Source organism: Mustela putorius, unplaced genomic scaffold (assembly GCF_011764305.1).
Source record: "Mustela putorius furo isolate JIRA1106 unplaced genomic scaffold, ASM1176430v1.1 tig00000876_pilon_pilon_pilon, whole genome shotgun sequence".
NCBI classification, from domain to species: Eukaryota; Metazoa; Chordata; class Mammalia; order Carnivora; family Mustelidae; genus Mustela; species Mustela putorius.
This window is the reverse complement of record NW_025421506.1, coordinates 4,891,776-4,911,683: the sequence shown is the minus strand read 5'-3', so window position 1 is coordinate 4,911,683 and position 19,908 is coordinate 4,891,776. Positions and strand designations below refer to the sequence as shown.

Here is a 19,908-nt window from a genome sequence, read left to right as displayed (position 1 = left end):
GGGACACTTCTGGGCCATGGCGGGATAGCCAGACATGAGCAAGTGTCAACTAGCTACACAGGCAAGCTCTGCCTTTACTACAACATGCTGGTGAAAGGTATTTTTAAATTTCCCATGATACTTATTGATTCTTTCTCTGGATCATATTGACCCATTGGAGAAAATGTGGAACATACAGGAGTATAAAGAGGAAATAAAGCTTGCCCATAATCTCTTTGCTCCTAGAGAACCAGTTTGTGTTTGTAATGCAAACCTTTTTCCATGTACTCAGGGTTGTTTGTTTTTGTTTTTGTTTTTGTTTTATCTAACCCGAAGGGATACACCCATTTTCTAGACACCAGCAGTTCTGGACAACTCATATCTCTGATAATTACTGGTCATATGTTATCAGTGAAATGCTTCTGATATTTTACTTTTTTTTGGTCTCTTCCTTCACAGCCTGAAGCAGCCTGCCACCCTGCCATATTCAGAGTTGTCGATGAAACGTTCAGGTAAATGGTGTGCCGTTTTTACTAATAACCGATCCAGAAAAAGCTCAGTTTCCAAATATGAATAAAAATTTTTGTGATAGTCTCTGGCTCTACCGTGGAGAAGTTAGTTTCTGATTCTGTCTTACCGCTCTGAGCTATTTGGTAAAACCGAAATGTCAATGTATATTTAAAAGCCAATGCCTAAGAATTAAAATAACGTTTTTAAAGCCATTTAAAATTTTAGTAATAATAATAGAAAGGCAAAATTGAATTAGGTATTAAATCATTAACTGTTCATGTTGGATTTTTCTCAGCTCAAAATAAAGCATAGCAGTGTACTTCCTTCACCACATGAGGGCTGACCAATCTTTTTAAAGGATTTTAAAGCTAAGGAGAAACCAAGAAAAATAAACAAATAATGCCATTCTTAAGAGAGCTGAAAGGCAAAATCAGTTGTGCATGTTATCCTGCAACACATTAATTTTGCAAATATGAGTACTTCTTAGGAAGCTCATTGGATTTCCAGATGATGAGAGATGGGAGACCACTGGATAGCAGGTAGGGTTATGGTTGGCAGTTAGTGGGAGCTTGTTACCCAGGGAGGGTTTCCCGTCCCCTTTCCCAGGTGCTGGTGCAGCCCGGAGGGGGGAGCTTACCCTCCCCCAGCCGTCCTCCTCCCCTCAGCAGCAGAGCCTCCTGGACAGACAGCAACACTGGGGAGAGGAATTTTTACAACAGCAAATAACCCAGCCCTTGAGTCGGTGCTGAAGCATACCAACTTCAGGCTAAATAAGTGAGCACGGGAGTAAGTCAGAATGATCTTTTTAGCTTAAAGCCAGCAAAGTTTGAGGTGGTATCTTTTGTTTCAGCATAAAATTAGTTGTAAGAAAATGCACAGAAACCAATCCAGGTAGGATGCAGATTCTCCCACAGATTCTTCCACCGCTTTGCTGGGTGGATTTGACCAAGGCGTTTTACCCCTTGGGCAGCTCTTTCTCCACTTGAAAAAGCAAAAGGTCTGTTGATTTTGCATGCCTGGGCATACAGCGTGTGAGTATTTCTAAAGAGCACTCAGGCCTGTATAGAAGGGATATTCAGTGCTTAATAATTTAAAAACCAAGAAAGGAAGCTCCACAGATTGCTATTTTAAGGAAAGAACTTAGAAAAAGAATGACAAATTTCTCCTACTTTCACACAAGGACTGAAATCTGATGAGCTAAGATACTGCTGAAGCTTATGGCACAAAAATGTTTCCACTCTCCCTTTTACAATTCAGCCTCATGTGTTTGCCAGATTAATCATTAAATGTGTTGTCGTCTGTCTTTGCATTGCTCAGGTATGCGCTCCTGGAAACCAACGGAGCCCCAGAAGTAATAGCCGCTATTCAGGTGTTTACAGGGTGCTTTGTGGAAGCTCTGGAAAAAAAAAACAAGCAGGTTTGTTATATTGCATATATTATTCATTCCCCCAAGGACAGAAAAGGCTTGTTAAAAGTATCTAGCTAATCACCAGGAAGGAGCACTTTATGTTTAGTAATGTTGATGGACTGTTTTGCTTATGAAGAACGCTTCCAAATGAATCCCCCAGCAAAGGTAAAACCATTTTAATTGAAAATAAATCAGGATAGTTCCTGTCTGCCCTGTGCCTGGTACCCAGAAGCATTTGCCTACTGTAGTGTCAGAGAACTGTCTTGCCAGCACGTGCTACCTGGAGGAGGCATTTTCTGGGCCCTGGGTTGCCTGCTGTCTTCCAAGTGGGCCTCTGCCCTGCCCAGGCATTCCGGAGTCTATATGGCATGTGCTAAGAAGGAAATGCCACATATTACAAAGCAGTACTCAACATTCTTAATTACTAGAGTTCCCTTGCCTAGTTGGGAGAGACCCAAATGTGAACTGTGTTCCAGGAGAGAAAGGAGCCAGTGAGAGTGACACGAAGAGATTTGAATCATTATAGAGAAGCAGCTTGGAACGGCAGTGACCAAGAGGTGCAAGTCAGACACATCAGTGATCAAGAAGCCAGGCATGGGGGCCGTAGGAAGACTTACACTGTGAGGCTCCATCAGTAGAAGCCAGACCACCCCTGCCGGGAACTGATTAGAGGGACCTTGTGAAACAGGAAGCATTCTCCCAGAGCTTTCACTTTCGGGCATGTTACACCTGTACTGTGTATAGTGCTTTGCCTGTCCAGGTTCCTGGGTCCACTGCAGCTTCCCAAGAGGGGGGCTCCAGGCCCTCACATGCTTTCCGCAACCTGACTGAAAACAACCATGCTGTGTGGCGCTAGCTCTGCTCACCCTACACCAAAGAAACCTCTCAGGTTTTAGCAGATGTTTCCGCTTTTTAAGGCAATCATAAATATTTATGATGTATTTTCTCCCATCCTTTTTCCCTAAGGAGGTTAAATAGAATGTAGCAAACCATGTTTCAGTGGTACCCAGCGTGGAATTCGGGAAGGAGGAGAGCGCTGCAGAAAGGTTTTGGTTGGCCCTCACACCCATTTTGAGGCATGATTATAAATATCTTTTTTCCTCTCTTGTGCATTCTTTGTATTCCCAGTTAGGAACCAACCTCTAGAAGACTTGTCCCTTTACCGCTGAACAACACCTAGCCTGGGGCAGAAGACACTGGTTAAAGCATTAGCTTAAGTGTGCTTATCAGCCTTGCTCCTGGCTATTGGCTGAGGGCTTGTGTATTTGGACTGGAGTTGCAGTTGTTTTAATTAATTTGTCTATTCTTATTTTTTTTATTGAGGTCTAATTAACAAATACCTGTTTCAGGTGTACAACATGATTCAATATTTGTGTATAATGTGAAATGTTCACAGTAAGTCTAGTTAATTTCTGTCACCACAAAGTTACAATTTTTTTTTCCTTATGGTGAGAACTATTAAGATCTACTCTCTTAGCAGATTTCAGATATGCAATACAGTGTTATTAACTAGTTTTTATGCTGTACGTTACATCTATGAGACTTACTTATTTTATACTGGAAGTGTTTGTACCTTTTGATCATCCCCTTCACTCATTTCACCCACCCCCTAGTCAGCCTCTGGCAACCACCGATCTGTTCTCTGTACCTCTGAGCTCATGTGCTGTTTGCTTTGTTTTGACTTTGTCTGTGTCTGACTTATTTCATGTAGCATAATGCCCTCGGGTTCCATGCATGTTGTTGCAGATGGCAAGATAGCTCTTTTTTTAACGGCTTAATAATAGTCCATTTCCTTTCTTCATTCATCCGTCAGTGGACACCTAGGTTGTTTTCATGTCATTGATGCTGTAAACAGTGCTACAGTGAACATAGGGGGTGCAGTTAGTTAACTACTTTTTGAGTTAGTGTTTGCATTTTCACTGGGTAAGTACCCAGTAGTGGGATACCGGATCATTTGGTATTTATAGTTTTGCTTTTTCAGGGACCTCCATACTGCTTTTCAGAGTGGCTGCACCAATTTACATTCCCACCAACAGTGCCCTGTGGTTCCTCTTTTTCCACATCCTTGCCAACACCTGTTATTCTTGTCTTTTTGATACTAGCTATTCTTACAGATGTCAAGTGATGCCTCATTGTGGTTTTGATCTGTATTTTTCTGGTAATAAATGACGTTGAACACCTTTTCATATACCTGTTGGCCATCTGTAGGTCTTCTCCAGAAAAATGTCTGTTCATATTTTCTTTTTTTTAATCAGATTTTTTTTGTATTGCGGTGTATGAATTCTTTATATATTTTAGATATTAACCCCTCTTCAGATATGATTTACAAATATTTTCTCCTATTCTGTAAGTTGCGTTTTCATTCTGCTGATGGTATCTTTTGCTGTACAGAAGCTTTTTAGTTTGATGTGGTTCACTTACTTAGTTTCACTTTGGTTCTCTTTGCCTTTAGAATCAGATACAAAAATCATCACCAAGGCCATTGTTGAGGATTTTCCCATCTGTGTTTTCTTCTAGGAGTTTTATAGTTTCAGGTCCTAATGTTCCAGTCTCTAATCTATTTTGAGTTTTATTTTTTGTATATGTTGTTAAGATAGGGGTCCAGCTTCTCTTTCACATGTGGTTGTCCAATTTTCCCAACACCGTTAATTGAAGAGACTATCCTTTCCCCTTTGCATATTCTTGGCTCCATGACCATGTATGTGTGGGTTTATTTCTGGGCCCTCTGTTCTGTTTTGTTGATCTGTAGGTCTATTTTTATGCCAGTACTGTACTGCTTTGATTACTATATATTTGTAATAAGGTTTGAAATCAGAGGGTATGCTGATTCTAGCTTTGTTCTTTCTCAAGATCACTTTGCCTGCTCAGGGTTTTTTGTGGTTCCACACAAATTTTAGGATTGTTCGTTCTATTTCTGTTGCTTTGCTTTTCTTTTTTTATTTCTGTTGCTCTTCATTTAGAATATTACCCTGCTCAGGCTACATGGCTCTGGTGATATGAAGGGGTACACACTGAGTCCCAGTGGAAAGCAGGGCAGGGATCCAAAAACGAAAGAAGAAGTCATTGCCCTGACTTTGGGCTCAGAATAAGAGAGCTGTAACCTCTTATCTTTGCACAGGCCTTCATATAATGTATTTTATCATTTCCCTTTGTGGGGCTGTTACTGATTGCCTTCCTTTTTAATTGACAACATTTCTCATCAGTGATCTCCTGCCTTCTTGAGTGCCCATTTTTAGATTAATCATAATCAATGCAGAACACCCCCTGTCCTGTGTAATCCATGAACAACTCTCCTTCCTTTCTATGTTTTATTCATTCATGCATGCATTTATTCTTAATAAAATGAGTATCTGTGAATCTGATATCCAAACGAGACCTGGACCGGTAACAATAATTTATCTGTATCCACATAGCCTGGCCTTTCTCCCCCACATAGCCATTGTTTTGAATTTATGTTTATCATTCCTTTGCTTTTTCTGAAAATAGTGTGATCACATATATGGGATTTCCGAAACCATGTTTTCTATACTTTTTGGCACTTCATAAAACAAACAACAGACAAGAGTGGCATACTATATGCAGTCTTTTGAGCCTTGCTTTTTCCATTCACCAAGATTGCCCTATGTTGTGTGTAGCCATGGTGGGGTGTTGCTACATAGTATATTGTTGGGAAAGTGGTGGTAGGCCTCTGGGTTGTTTCCAGATTTTGTTTTCCTTTAGAAATAAGGTTGCTCTGGACAGTCTGGGATATATATTCAGGAGTGGAAGTGCCAGTTATTAGGTATGCAAAGATTTAGCTTCCGTAGATACTGCCAAATTGTTCTCATATGTGGATGGGCCGATTTATACTTCCCCCAACAGTTTATGAGAAATCCCATTCATCCACATTTTTTCCCATTGTCAGAAATGTTTGTCTTCAGTGCTTCGCATTCTCTTTTTATCCTTTCCTCTCACCCTGTTGTGTTTGGCAAGTACAGTGCAGCTCCATCAATGTGCCCAGCTGGATTAGTGCTGCCACAACAAGCCACTTTTTCTAAACTTGCATATAGGTTCAGTTTCTGGTTCCAACTGTGGCAGAGTCCAATAACGTATTAGACTAAATCTTCCACTGAGCAAATTATGTTTAAAAACAATTTGAAGGTACTAGAGAGCAACCAAAAAAGTACATAGAAATTGGAGGAGATTTAAGCCTTGAAAAAAGGAAACTACATTGGGGTCTCTGCTAACTGTCTCCTTAGATCTCTTATATGAGAAGTGGGAGAGGGTTTTGTAGGGTCACTGATGCCCAGAAATGAAGGCACGAACTGATGGACTTGAGACGTAATTAAGACGGGACTATTAGTTGCCAGAGGAACAAAAAATAAATAAATGGGACAAAAGAAAACATCAAAAGGTAGACTTAAACCCAAACATACTAACAAGTATATTAATTACAAAAATTAAATAATAATTAGCTAAATATGCTAGTAAAAAGGCACAAATGTTAGATTGGATAAAAAACCAAGATCCAACTATATGTTGTTTTCAAGAGATCCATTCTAACTATAAGACAGAGGTAGATTAAAAGTAAAAGAAAAGAAAGGTTATACATATAATAAGCGCAGAAAGCTGGTATGGCACTACAAGCCACAGATGATATAGACTTCAAGACAAGGTATGACCAGAGATAAAGAGGGACATTTTATAATGGCACCACGGTCAGGTTATCAGGAGAAATACCAATTATAGATGGGTATGATCCTAATAACAGAGTTCCAAAATACATGAAGCAAAAATTGACAGAAGCAGAGAGAGAAAGGCAAATGCACAGTTACTTAAAATACTTAAGGGGCGCTTGGGGGGCGCTGTCAGTTGGGTGTCCAGCTCTTGGTTTCGGCTCAGGTCATGATCTCGGGGTCCTGAGATTGGGCCTGCATTGGGCTCTATGCTGAATGAGGAATCTGCCTTTCCTCTCCCTCCGCCCCTTGTCCACATGACCTCCCCCTACCAGAATAAATAAATTAATCTTAAATAATACTTAGAAGTAAATTTAATAAAAGATGTATAAGACCTCTACGCTGGAAACTACAGAACATTGCTTAAAGAAACAAATATTTAAAGAGAGAACCCATATAATTCCAGAACAATATCCAGAACAATTTTGAAAAACAAATTAAAAACAAAAAAAAACACAAAAAACCTGGCAGACTCATACTACCTGATTTCAAGAATTTAAGCTACGTGATCAAGACTGTGAGGTATCAGCAAAAGGATAGATAGATTGGTAGAACTGAAGAGTGAAGAGTCTAGAAATACATATCCATATAGTTCATCCTTTATATATACATGTATATGTGTGTGTATAGTCAGTTGGTCTTTGACAGAGACACAAAGGCAATTCAGCGGGGAAAAAGAACATTTTGAACAGATGGGCTGAAAAAGCTGGATATCTATATGGCAAAAAAGAACCTCTACCTCACAAATACAAGAATTAATTTGAGATGGATCATAGACTTCAACATAAATGCTAAAACTATAAAGTTCCTAGAAGAAAACGTAGGAGAATATATATATATATTTTACATTGGAACCATCTAAGATTTCTTACAAGGGATGAAAAAAAAAAGCATAAACCATACAAGAAAAAATGGGTAAATTATAGATTTCATCAGAATGAAAATTTTCTTTTCTTTGGTAGACATTGTTAAGAAAGTGAAAAAGCAAGCCACCAGGCAAGAGAAAATATTTTTAATACATACATTTAACAGAGAACTTGTGTCTAGATTACATAAAGCTCTTACTCCCTAAGAAACAACTCGTTTTTTTAAAATGTACAAAAGAAATGAATACACACTTCAAAAAAGATATATAAATTGGCAGTAAACACATGAAAATCACTCAACATCCTTTGCTGTCAAGAAGATGCATAGTAAATGCAGAAAGAGGTGACATTTCATACTTATTGGAGTGGCTGAAATTAGTAAGATTGACAATATCAAATGTTTGCTATGTGGAACAACTGGGATTCTCATAAATTGCTGGTGGAATGTGAGATGGTACAACCATTTTGGAAAACTACATGGCGTTTTCTTAATAAAGTTAAACAGGCATCTACTCAGTAATTCCATTCTGTGGTATTTACGCAAGAAAAATGAAAGCACATGTCTACGAAAAGACATAAATATGAATGTTAATTTGATGCTTTTTTCATACCCCAAACCGGAAACAACCCAAATACCCCTCAGTAGGAGAATAAAAAAACATTACAGTATATTCATACAGTGATTGTTACAGGCGATAAAAAAGAATGTAAGAATGACTCAAGCATAGTTAACATGGAAATCTCAAAAAAAAGATGTGGAGCCAAACCAGACACAAAAGAATGCGTACTCTTTGTATTTATATGAAATTCAAGAATAAGCAAAACTAAACTCTCTTGCAGAAATCCAAATATTGGTTGCTGGGGAGTGGTAGAACCACAAAGGAGCTTCTTGGGGTGACAGAAATGTTCTGTTTTGACTTCACTCTTTCTAGATTTTCATTTAATTTTTTATAAAAGTACTTAAAAGCCACTCTGCGTTCAGAGGGTATAAAAAACTATAGCACTTTAGCCCTCGAAGTATTGTGAGCACCATTGTTGTTTCATGCTTTTTTTGTTGTTAAAAAATCATGCTGGAATACCTAGCATCTCAAACTGCCTTGGAAACTCTCACTTAAATAAGAGATTTATGTGCATAATTGGGTTCAGGTGAGGTAAAGAACTGCTATAACGACACCAGGAACATAACTTTATTTTTCTTAAGCCTCAGAAGATGATTTCAAAAAGGTTCATTTTTCTGGAACATATTTACAAGGTTATTGGAAGCACTTTTTAAAAAATAAACGTTTAAGAAAACATTCTGACCATGCTGGTACTAGTAGGTCTTTTGGGGGCAGATGATGCTGTATTTTGTTCTTTCTTAATATTTCTTTCAACCCAAATGTTCATGTGGTCTTGAATTTTTTATTCTATTGTAGCTGAAGTTTACGTTCAAGACCTACTTTCCTTACGGCTCTCCGTCTCTTGTTGTGGTGCTGCTGCAACACCCAAAAGGTATGTGAAAGTTGGTTCTGATCATATTAAAATAATTTCTAAGAAAGAACATGGACACATCATGACCCTTCACTACCAGTCCCTTATCTATAAAACAGGGGAGATGGACTTGGTCATCTCTAACATCCCTTCAACCTCTCAGGGTCTCACATTCTGTGGGATTTTGATATGAGAATTTTCTGGACTTCCCAGTTATCATCACTTACCAAAAGAAAGGAAAAAATCATCCTCTCATTAGGTTTTGATAGTCTGCTCCAGATAACATAGGCCTCTACTGGTGCTAGCCAGATCCACCTGAGTGCCAGGAACAGGCTAAGATTTGGCTGAGGAAGACATTTGTATTTCATTCTTTCTACTCTGTGCCACTTGTTACAGAAGGAAAGATAAAATGATGAACAAAGCCTAGGAAATTTAGGGGAAATTTCTCCTGAGTCAAGGGAAGACTTTTGAAAGAATTCAGTTAAGTGTATAGATCATGGCCTTCTCTAATCTCATTTACCAGCCTTCCATTGGCCACATCCAGTTGGGAAAGTGTTGATTCCATCCTTAACCCAACTGGGGTGGACTTGTTAGCATGTGCAGGAACTTGTGTTTAGGCTCCATTTCAGGCATGGAGAATAAAGTCCTTCTCATGGAAGCCTGGCATCTGAGGGAAAGGCAGAGACTCTGCCAGAGAAGAAGGCATTTTTAACTGTGGAGGGAAAAAGAAGATAGAAAGATCTGGTAATACTCCTTTTTTATGTCAGTTTTCCTTGCATTTTTTTCCCGAGACGTGAGTAAATTGATTTAATCAAGGAAAGCAGATGATTCAAAGTTTCAGAGCAATTTACAAAATCCAGTTCTTGTTCCTTTTTCCAGAAGCTGTAGATTCTCACCCAGAGTGACCCATCTGAGCCCCTCCGCTCAGGTGCGAGTGGTAGAGGTGATAATGAGGCTAAAGGAACCTGTGGTCGACAGTGTTATGAAACTCATCCTGTGGGAACACAATGAGAAAACCTTGATAACGAGACAGAACTAAGTCAGCATTTCTCTTTCTAGGGGTACACTTTACAGCTTAGGTCAGATTAGAGAAGCCTGGGCTCAGCCTGCGTGAAAAGCTGAATGAGCTCCAGAAAAAATACGGGAATTGTTAGTTTTTAAGTTGGGAAATCTATAAACAAAAGACTAAGGTGATACCTTGGGCATGATGTCAGCCATTTACCTTTTCCTTTGTGTGACTGTCCCAGACTTATGTCCAAACATAAGTAAGTGAATTTTAGCAGTAGTTCCTGCTATTCTTTTTTTCAGCATATTACTTTTGGGGGGTAAAATGTTAAGTTCACAAATTGAAGTATTTTTTTTTAAGATTTTATTTATTCATTTGACAGGCAGAGATCACAAGTAGGCAGAGAGGCAGGCAGATGGAGGAAGGGAAGTAGGCTCCCTGCTGAGCAGAGAGCCCGATGGGGGGCTCGATCCAGGACCCTGGGATCATGACCTTAGCCGAAGTCAGAGGCTTTAACCTCTAAGCCACACAGGTGCCCCTGAAGTATTTTTTTAATACTTTATTTACTTACCTGAGACAAAGAAAGAGCACAAGGAGGGGCAGAGGGAGAAGCAGGCTCCTCATCGAGCAGGGAGCATGATGTGGGGCTCAATCCCTGGACCCCGGGATCATGACCTGAGCTGAGGGCAGACGCTTAACTGACTGAGCCACCCAGATGTCCCTGAAGTATTTTTTAATAGTAGAATTTTCTATTCATCAGAAATTGATTTTGTGCCCACTGTAAAGACCTGTGGGGAGATCACTTATGAGCCCCGACTATCCAAGAGTTACAAGTAGAGGGGCACATGAAATGAGGGTCGAAATAATTAATACGAAGAAGAAAATGAAACGCCTTCAGAGGCTACCAGTGAAGTCTTACGGACATTCAAAGGAGGGAAAGATAACATATGATCCTGTATCCGTGACATTTGTGGAGTCGCTGGCAGTGCCTACCCCATCACTTACATTATCCTCTGATGTATTTAATTATAGAATCTGTCACCACATGGAAAAGTGGTAACTTTTTTAGATGTTGTTTCGAACTGCAGACACATACAGGTTCAGATGTGTCTAAAATCATAGGATAATTATCAAACCAGAAAAACTAACTCAAGAAAGGACATTTGTTTGTAGGATACCGTGTATTATTTTCCTGGCCTTTTGTTTCGTTTAAACCTGAAATCATATTCTGAATTTATCATAGTCATAGAAAAACAGTTGGGCAGCCTATCCTTAGTTCCTTGTTGACTTTAATCACCATCTCCATGTACTTTGAAATCATGAATTGTCAGTGATGGGGTGGGGGGTAAAGAAAAAAACCTGGGCTCTCTGCCCTACAACATTTCCAGTCCGAGGGCAGGCTGCTTGTGCGGTTTGTCGCTTTCCGTGTACCTGAGTTAAAGAGCCTGTGAAGTTCAGTTCTATGTAACATGAGGTTTTCCCAGGCCTAAGGGATGGATATCGGCTGGGAATAGCATGAGGCCAGTGGTGTGGGTCCCATGGACCAGGAGAAATAAGGCCTTTTTCCAAAGCTCTTCTGGTCTTAGCAGCAGATAGTCCTAATGGGTTTGACTTTTCTTCAGTTCCCTCTGGTGTGTCTCTCTGCCCACAGAGATCCCACAAGAACTGTGGCACCAGCCACTGAAACATATTTCCGAAATGCTCCGAGAAATAGTTGAAGACCAGACTCACAGGTAAGCAAATCCTGACGACTCCTAGGTCTGCATCGTAGTGTTCTCTCTTGATCCTGATCTTTACTTCACGGAGTAAGTAAAGTAAGTAAGTAGGAGGGCTGACAGGAGTCGGCATTACCGACCATCCCCGAAGAGGTAAGCACATTGCTGATTGAGGATGGAGGAAGCACATAGCCAGCTACACGTATCACTTTGAGCAGCTCAGAATCAACAGGTACATATGTAAATACCTTGTGTAGAAACTGTATTGGATTTTGAAATATACAAGCATAACAATGAGAAGAATAGACTGTGTAAGAAAGGCGGTGCCTACATGCTGCCCCGCCCCCAGCCACGCAGGAGAAGGGCAGTGCCCTCTGGGTCCCTTGGCTTCTCCTTTCCTCTTACTCTCAAGGGAAGAGAAATTCTTCTCTTGCACAGTAGGATAAAATGCCCCCCTTTCCTCCTCTTTTTAATAAATGTGTGTCTAAAGTTAGAAAATCCATTCTAATATGAATTAATTTCTAACATGATACTAAGTACCCTCTCACATTATTTTCCTAAAAGCAATCACATTTGGGCTTTACTATGTTCTTTGTGGCATAATATCCTTCTGCTTCCTCTGACTTACACTTTTTGTAGAGTGTAAATATTTTATTTGTTGTCTCTACTAAGCTACTGAAACTTTATTTGTCTTTATTTGTTCCTTCTGCCACTATTCCCTCTTGAAATCCTCTATTATCTCCTCACTGAGCCATCACAGTTTGGTTGGCCCTCCTTATGTTCACAGTCACTGATGAAGGCTTTGTGCCAGTTACTCACCTACCCCTCCCCAACAATAAATGAGGCAAAAAGAACTAGCAGCCAAGCAGGGTTAGAGTTTTGGCCATAGTAATGACCTGTAACACCTGTCAGCCCCATGTGCATCCTTTCCCATGTGCATCCTTTTAGGTTGTCTCTGTTGCAGAGCCAGACCTAGCCCCCAAACCCTGGGGGACTCCTACCTAACCTAGATCTGCCTTAAGTAGGTCCCAGTCTCCACCTGCAGAGAGGAGTGGGTGAACAGGTTTAGATGCTTTCTTAGCTGGCCACTGGGACTGCCTCACATGCTCAGTTACTGGCAGAAAACAGCAAGGACCAGGCCCATCTGTGCAAGCCGCACTCTAAGCTCTCATCCAGGTGCAATGCCCACCTGTGAGCGGGAAGCGTGAGAGAGCCCTGGTGCTCACGTTATAATGAGGTCTGTAGGGGAGAGGCCCTGTGGAGCCTATCCCTTGCTTTTGAGACATCATAACCTAGCCGACCACTGAGGTGGCCCACAGAGCACCACATCTCCCTCCTGTGGGACAAGGAAGATTAATACCCTCCTTTCTTTTGTCTCCACTGTTCCACAAGCTTGGTTTTATAACATTTAATCACTTGTTCTTAGAACAGATACAGCAGGCCCAGATCCAACCAAGGGAGGCGCAGAACTCTCCTGTTCCAGGAGTTTCCCTGCTTCAGAAGGAAAGTTCTGAACTACCCTGATCTCAGGCCAATCCTGCTCCATTTTCTCTAGGGGAGATATTAAGCTGCTGACACTGTCACTGTGCATAGTAATGAGTCATTTCCTTGAGCAAAGTCTACCCTTTCAACAACCAGTGCACCTCTCAGTTCCCAGCATGACAAAAGGAAAGCTTCACAAAAGCTTCTAACTTTTCAGCTCGGACATACATGTGATGACAGCAAAGAATACAGTATGCAGCCTATTCAAAATTTCTAATTGCCAAAATACTGACCAGAACCCTGTGTTTTGTCAGAAAGGAAATAGTGCATGTTTCTGTCTGCGTCCCTTCCCTGGTCTCCATCTGGACCCACAGGAGCCCCCTCATTTCTTGCTCTGGAGCTGCCTGGGTGGCTGCCTCATGGCTGGGGGCCCCACTTTCCACAGCAGCCCAGCTGTGCAGGTCAGCTAGAAAGCAGAGGAGGCCTGCAGGTTCTCATCTTGTAGCATTCCTGTTGGTCATGGTCCTGAATCTTTCTTTGTCAAAGGCCTGTACTCACTCATGGTCCTTGGATATAATTTAAATGTGTGAAGTCCTCAGGGCACCTGGTGTTTTGAAAGACCTGCCTTTGATGGCCCTGTGATGGGTTCAGCATGGCATTGTGAGCTACTTTTCTGAGTCTAACTTGTATTCCTTGCAAGTTGTACTTCAGTGCATAAGAACAATTTAAGCCAATCATTCACAAACATTACAGTAGCTTTAAGAACCAAAAAGAGAAAGAAATCAAGTTGCTGGCTGCCATGTGTTTTGGTTCTGTTCCAGGTCCCACGGAGGCCCCTTTGAGTGCTGGTTTTTGTTCATTCACTTTGGAGGATGGGCTGATATCGCGGCTGAGCAGTTAGTGATGTCAGAAGCTGAACCCCCTGAGGCCTTGCTCTGGCTCTTGGCATTCAGCTACAGCCCATGTGACGGGAGTCTGCAGCGAGCACAGACCATGGTGGGTGGCAAGGCCCACTGCGTGCGGGGCTCTGGGTCCGTCTCGGGATCAGAAAGGATCCTGTAGGAAGGGGCCCTGTAGGGGGGTTGTCTTCTACTAACCCCCAGGCACCTAAGCACTGAGTGTTCACTGTGTTCATTGTGGAAGGAAGTCGATGTCCACCCAGATAGGTGTGTGCGTGCTGGGTGTGTGGTCGGAGACGTCTTCTTTCCTCACAGAGTTAACTAGAGATAGAACACTGCCACTCTGCTTTCTTCGGAGGCATCGAGTAGACGAGGCATAGCCCTTCTGTCCCCCACGTTTTATCTGTTCTTGCTTGGCCGCCACCTCTGCCCTCGTTTACAGATGCTCCTGGCCCAGGGGCCACGTCCTCTAGCATTTGCTTTGCAGAGTCTGACTGCTCTTCTGAGGAGCACAGTCCTCTCTCTAATCAGCAGCCCGGCCTATCTTGACTTACTGCTTTTTTGATCAGTCAACAGGTCCTCACATTACCAGCTTTGTTTAGAACTCTTATTAAAGTAATCTGATGTTAACCCCTTAGCTTCTGAAAAAGGTCTTGGGCATTCCATAAATAACAGAGCCACTAAGTGCTAGACTGACTATCTGTGGCAAAGAGAGTTGTTGTTTTATGTGGAGTGTAATGATTACAGGAAGCCACGCTTTGATTAAAGGCATTGGCACCTCCCTTGCATACATTTATTTGCCAGTTTTTAAGACTTTAACTGCTAGCACTTTTTGCTAATTTCAATAATTAAAGAGAACAGGTTTCTTTATATTGAGAACAGTGCTCCTATTTGCTTGATGTTTTCCATTGTTGGAAAAAAGCAGAGACTAATACAGATATGTCAGTATATTTTACTTGTTTAAAAGCTTGCATGGTAGAGGAAGGAAAGAGTTTTGGATTTTGGAAACTTGAAATTTGACGATAATTTATTTTGGATCAAAAATAGAACATTTTTTTTAAAGGATTTTATTTATTTGACAGAGAGAGAGAAATCACAAGTCGTTAGAGAGGCAGGCAGAGAGAGAGAGAGGGGAGGAAGCAGGCTCCCCCGGAGCAGAGAGCCAGATGTGGGGTTTGATCCCAGGACCCTGGGATCATGACCTGAGCCGAAGGCAGAGGCTTTAACCCACTGAGCCACCCAGGTGCCCCAAAATAGAACATTTTAAAGAAATTATCATAATCCACAAAATGTATTTGAGGGTTGCTGTATGATTAAAAAGAAAGCCTTCTATTTCCCTTTTAAAATATCAATTAAACTAATTAAGGGAACTCCTAATTCTAATTAAGGGAAATCCTTATTTTTAATTACAGTAGTAGTTAAAATGTATGTAGCAGTAAGGATTTGCAAAACCCTGTTATATATACTTTGATTGTTTATAAGCTAAGTTGGAAGGTTATGTGTTAAATTCTGTATTGATTATAAAAACTAACAGAGGTTCACTTTTGAACTATAGAGAAATAAATTGTCCCCCCAAAAAATGTAATTTCTAGAAAGTTCTGCACTGGCATGTCTTTCTAATACTTAACTTTGTCTTTTTTTCTTTTTTTTTTTTTTTAAATAAAACCTGTGCATAGTTCTTACTCCAGGATGCTTAGGCATACTGGATAAAAATAGATTAGCTCTGAGCACCTGGGTAGCTCAGTTGGGGAAGCAGCGTCTGCCTTCAGCTCAGGTCATGATCTTGGGCTTCCTGCTCAGCAGGGAGTCTGCTTCTTCCTCTCCCTCTGCCTCCTCCCCTACAGATCATGCTCTCTCTTGCTTTCTCTCAAATAAATAAAATCTCTTAAAAAAATAGATTAATTTCTTCACTCAGGCTAGTTTAGGGCCAGCATACTGGCTTCCGTCTTAGCTACCCTGTTAGAGGTGTCCATTCATCTTGTGATTGAAGCCACACTTCATGTTTGTGATCCCAAAGCCTCTTTCTTCCTCCTTTGTGCCCAGGTGGAGGCGCTGGTGTGTGTGACGTCCCGAGGAGCAAATGGGCCCAGTTTTCCTAGTTTAACTAGTAAGACATACCTCTCAGTCTCCTGGGTTTTTCAAGCTTTAATCCCTTTGATGGTCTGTTGGGTGACTTGAGAAACAAACTGTGAGCTGCCTTTGAACATGTGATTATTGGGAGATTTGAATGAGCCTGACAACATCTGTGCCTTTTCCTCAAAATGTGTCATTAAATCCAGTTAATTGCTCAGCCCTGATAGTAAACCGTGGCTAGAAGCACTGTCTCTCCGGCCGTCCTTGAGATTCAGTAATGAGGAAGCAAGAGCAACTGCCACACAAAGTCCCACCCTGCTCTCTGCAGACCATGTTCACTGCCAGCCGGTGTCTCTCTTCTCTTGCTGACTTTGAATTGGATCACAGTAAAAACAAAAAATGCCTGTGTTTTTGTATATCCCTAAGAATTAGGCCATTCTCTAACTTTGTCGTTCTACCTTGAGGAATTATCCTAGGGAAGTAATTAGAGAGCCATACAAAGATTTATGTGTAAGACATGAGCATTATTGTAATTGTAGATGTTACAAATGGCCTTAACTTTCAATAGTAAAGAACTGACTAAATAAATTGTGACATATTCTAACCATGAACTAGCATTCTGCCATGAAAAATCATGTTCTCAAAGACCATAGATACATGACGCGCTTCCAGTGCATTGTGAAAACTGTAGGAAAACATAGTGCTGTGTTCAGAAGGCATGGGAAGAAGATGAGAAGGATGCGAACCTGGTTTCCTCCATCTCCTCTGGAGAAAAGGGAGCAGGACCAGTCTGAGATTAAGTTAGATCAGAACTTTTATTTGGGTAGTGGGGTTATATGCTTTTTATTCTAATTCTACCGTGAGCATATGTAAATTTTCATAATGCAGGATAAAAAGTATTGCTTAGAAAAGAAAGCTTATGTCTTTTACCTAAAAACAAATTAAAAAGTATTTAAAGTTATGGACACGAAAGGCATTTAAAGGGAAAGATGGTCTGGAATGAAGACCAGTTTTAGGGAGTACTGGACAAAGGCAGAAAGTCAAGAAGATATTCTTCAGTCAAGAAGAAAATGGATATGAAGGCAGAGCTTCCTAAGCTCTGACATTTTTGTACACCATTCAGATAGTAGGAGGGTCTTGGGCTCCCATAGATGCCATCAGATGAGGGCAGGCTGGGCCCAGCTGACAGAAGCAGGTGGTGAGAGAGTAGCCCTCTCCTTCTGGAATGCAGCCATTCTCCGTGGAAGAGCCCCATGGTACAGTTTCTCACGGTCTTGGACTGTGGTCAGAATAGCTCACACAGCACTCCTAGTGTACTGGAGTTTATGACAGACTTCATTGAATGAGGCCCTAACTTCCGGGGGGGGGGGGGGGACACAAAATCCATAAAATTGGTCATGGGAATTCTCAGAATAGGCCCAAGTATTCTTCCGAAAGTGACGGAACATAGCTGTTCATGAGTGCCATGTGGCATTTTGGATCTATGGCTTTTCAGTTTTTTCTTTGTTTCCAAGTCACAACTTGATGTACCATTATAGCAAGCAGAAGTCTCAGCATGAAATAAGAATTTTTTATGCAAAAACAACCCACAGACCTACAACAATCACCATTATTATGTGCATTCCACAGACTTGTGACCTCTGCTTGGGCTTTAAACATGTATGAACAGACTGTCCTAGTGTCTAAAGCAAAACAAATGTGGGGTGTGTGTGTGTTTCCTTCCCTCAAAGATAGCAAAAGGCAAAAGGCAAACCTCATTCTTATCGGAACATTGGCTCAGTGGAGGTCCAGTTGCATGGGGCTTTAATTGATTTGTGGCTGTGATAGTGAGCGAGTCTTCAAGGAGCTTTTTGTTCTTTTCCCCACAATATAAAAATCTGACTGCATTCTGCTGAGGATTTTTCTCCATTTCCTTTCTTTAAAAAAAAAAAAAAAAAAAAATCCTGGCATGGTGCCTTGGCTGCTTAGTGAGCAAGACGAAAGAAAAGTCAAGAAATTTCCATTACGCTCATTTGGGTTTGTGTGGAGCAGTGTGTAAGCTCAGACATGAGTCGCCTCTGTTTGCCTTCCCTCGGGCACCAGTCCTCTCTTCTTTCTGGAGGCTTGCTTCAAAGTCCCAAGTAAATCCTAGAACCGTGCCTGTCTTGACTCTTCCTTAATCTCTCACCTTATACTTCCCAGGCAGAGGTAAAGGCAGTGCTCATCCGCCTCAAAAAGCTGCTTGGAAGTCCTAGTCTCTCAGCCAAGGATCTTCAGGCAGCAGCTGCAGAGAGCCGAGACAGAGACCCCAGACCACCTTTGTGTCAACAGCTCATCAGGCGCCTCCTCCTGAACTTCCTGCTCTGGATTCCTAGAGCCCATGTGATTGCCCGGGAAGTCCTCACCCTTGTAAGTCTCCCCTTCTATAGCACGCTGTCTCACTCACATTCCAAGAAAGGGGTGGATTGTCTCTAGTGAAGAGGCCAAGGGTCTGGCCTTTGACAAGGGTGTGTACCAGGGTGCTTTCCAAACATGGATGGGCAGGACAGTTGGGACCCCAGAGCCTATCCCCTTGCAACACCTTCATGACATGGAAGAGAAAATGGAGGCTCAGAGAAAGAAGGGGACTTCTAGGTCACAGCTTGCTACCAGGGCCCATAGCCAAAGCTAGGTCTTATGTGTCCCCATGTACTTCTTCTTTTAGTTATATTGCATGACTCCATTCCCCTCATGAAGAGGAGTAATTCTTCAGTGAGGTGTGTTCACTGTAACAATCCAAAGAGTTTTGTTTGTTAATTTAAAAAAAATGTATATTTGCTATTTACAATGAATTCCTTCCTGAAACCCAGAAGATGTGAGGGATAAAGAATGGTCCAAGTCAGAAGTGAGTATCATTCATGGCATTGGATTAGGTAGTGACTTCTTGGATAATGTCACCAAAGGCACAGGCAATGACAACAAATAAGTCAATTGAACTTCATCACAATGAAAACCTTTTGTTCATCAAAAGATATTAGTAAGACAAACTCATGGAATGGGAAGAAAACATTTGGGAATCAAATATCTGAAAGGGTTTAGTATCCACAGTATATTGGAAATTCTTACAAATCAACAATAGCAAAAATCTAAATCCAAGGTGGGCAACAGATCAAAATTGACTTTTCTCCAAAGATAGACTGATGGCCATTAAACACATGAAAAAATGCCCAACATTATTTGCCATTAGGGAAGTGCAGATCAAAACCCACAAAACCCAAAATGATGCACACCCACCAGGATGGCTATTATAGACAAAACAAAGTGGAAAAGAACAAGTGTTGGTGAGGATGTAGAGAAATTGGAACTCTCAAAAAAAAGAAAGAAAGAAATTGTTAAGTCTCATATTTCCAGTTGGGAATATTAAAATTGTACAGCTACTGTGGAAGAGTTTGATGGTTCCTGAAAAAATTAACCAGAGTTACCATATGATCTGGCAATTCTATTTCTTTGTGAAAGAATTTGTAGAATTAAACAGAAACTTAGCCACCCCTGTTCATAATGGCATTACGCGCAACAGCCAAAGGTGCAAACAACCCAAGTGTCAATCAATAAATTTATTAATTTATTAATAAATTAATAAAGTGTGGTCGGTATATACAGTGGGATATTTTTAAGCCCTACAAATGAATGAAGTTCTGATACATGGTACCACATGGATGAACCTTGAGGACATTATGCTGAAATAACCAAGACACAAAAGGTTACATACTGTATAATTGATTTATATGAGGTACCTAAAATAGCAAATTTTTAGAGACAAAAAGTAG

At 41.1% G+C, this 19,908-nt stretch overlaps 1 protein-coding gene across 3 annotated transcripts in view; it reads left to right on the top strand.

Moving 5' to 3' along the window:
• Positions 1–19,908, top strand: part of FANCC (FA complementation group C) — a 286,431-nt gene that overhangs the window by 248,072 nt on the left and 18,451 nt on the right. For all 3 annotated transcript variants that reach the window (XM_045086109.1, XM_045086108.1, XM_004777392.3), the window contains 6 exons: positions 439–491; positions 1,807–1,906; positions 8,894–8,969; positions 11,606–11,687; positions 13,973–14,147; positions 18,305–18,511. In XM_045086109.1, the coding sequence (XP_044942044.1) occupies positions 439–491; positions 1,807–1,906; positions 8,894–8,969; positions 11,606–11,687; positions 13,973–14,147; positions 18,305–18,511 (693 nt within the window). The remainder of the gene's footprint in view (positions 1–438; positions 492–1,806; positions 1,907–8,893; positions 8,970–11,605; positions 11,688–13,972; positions 14,148–18,304; positions 18,512–19,908) is intronic.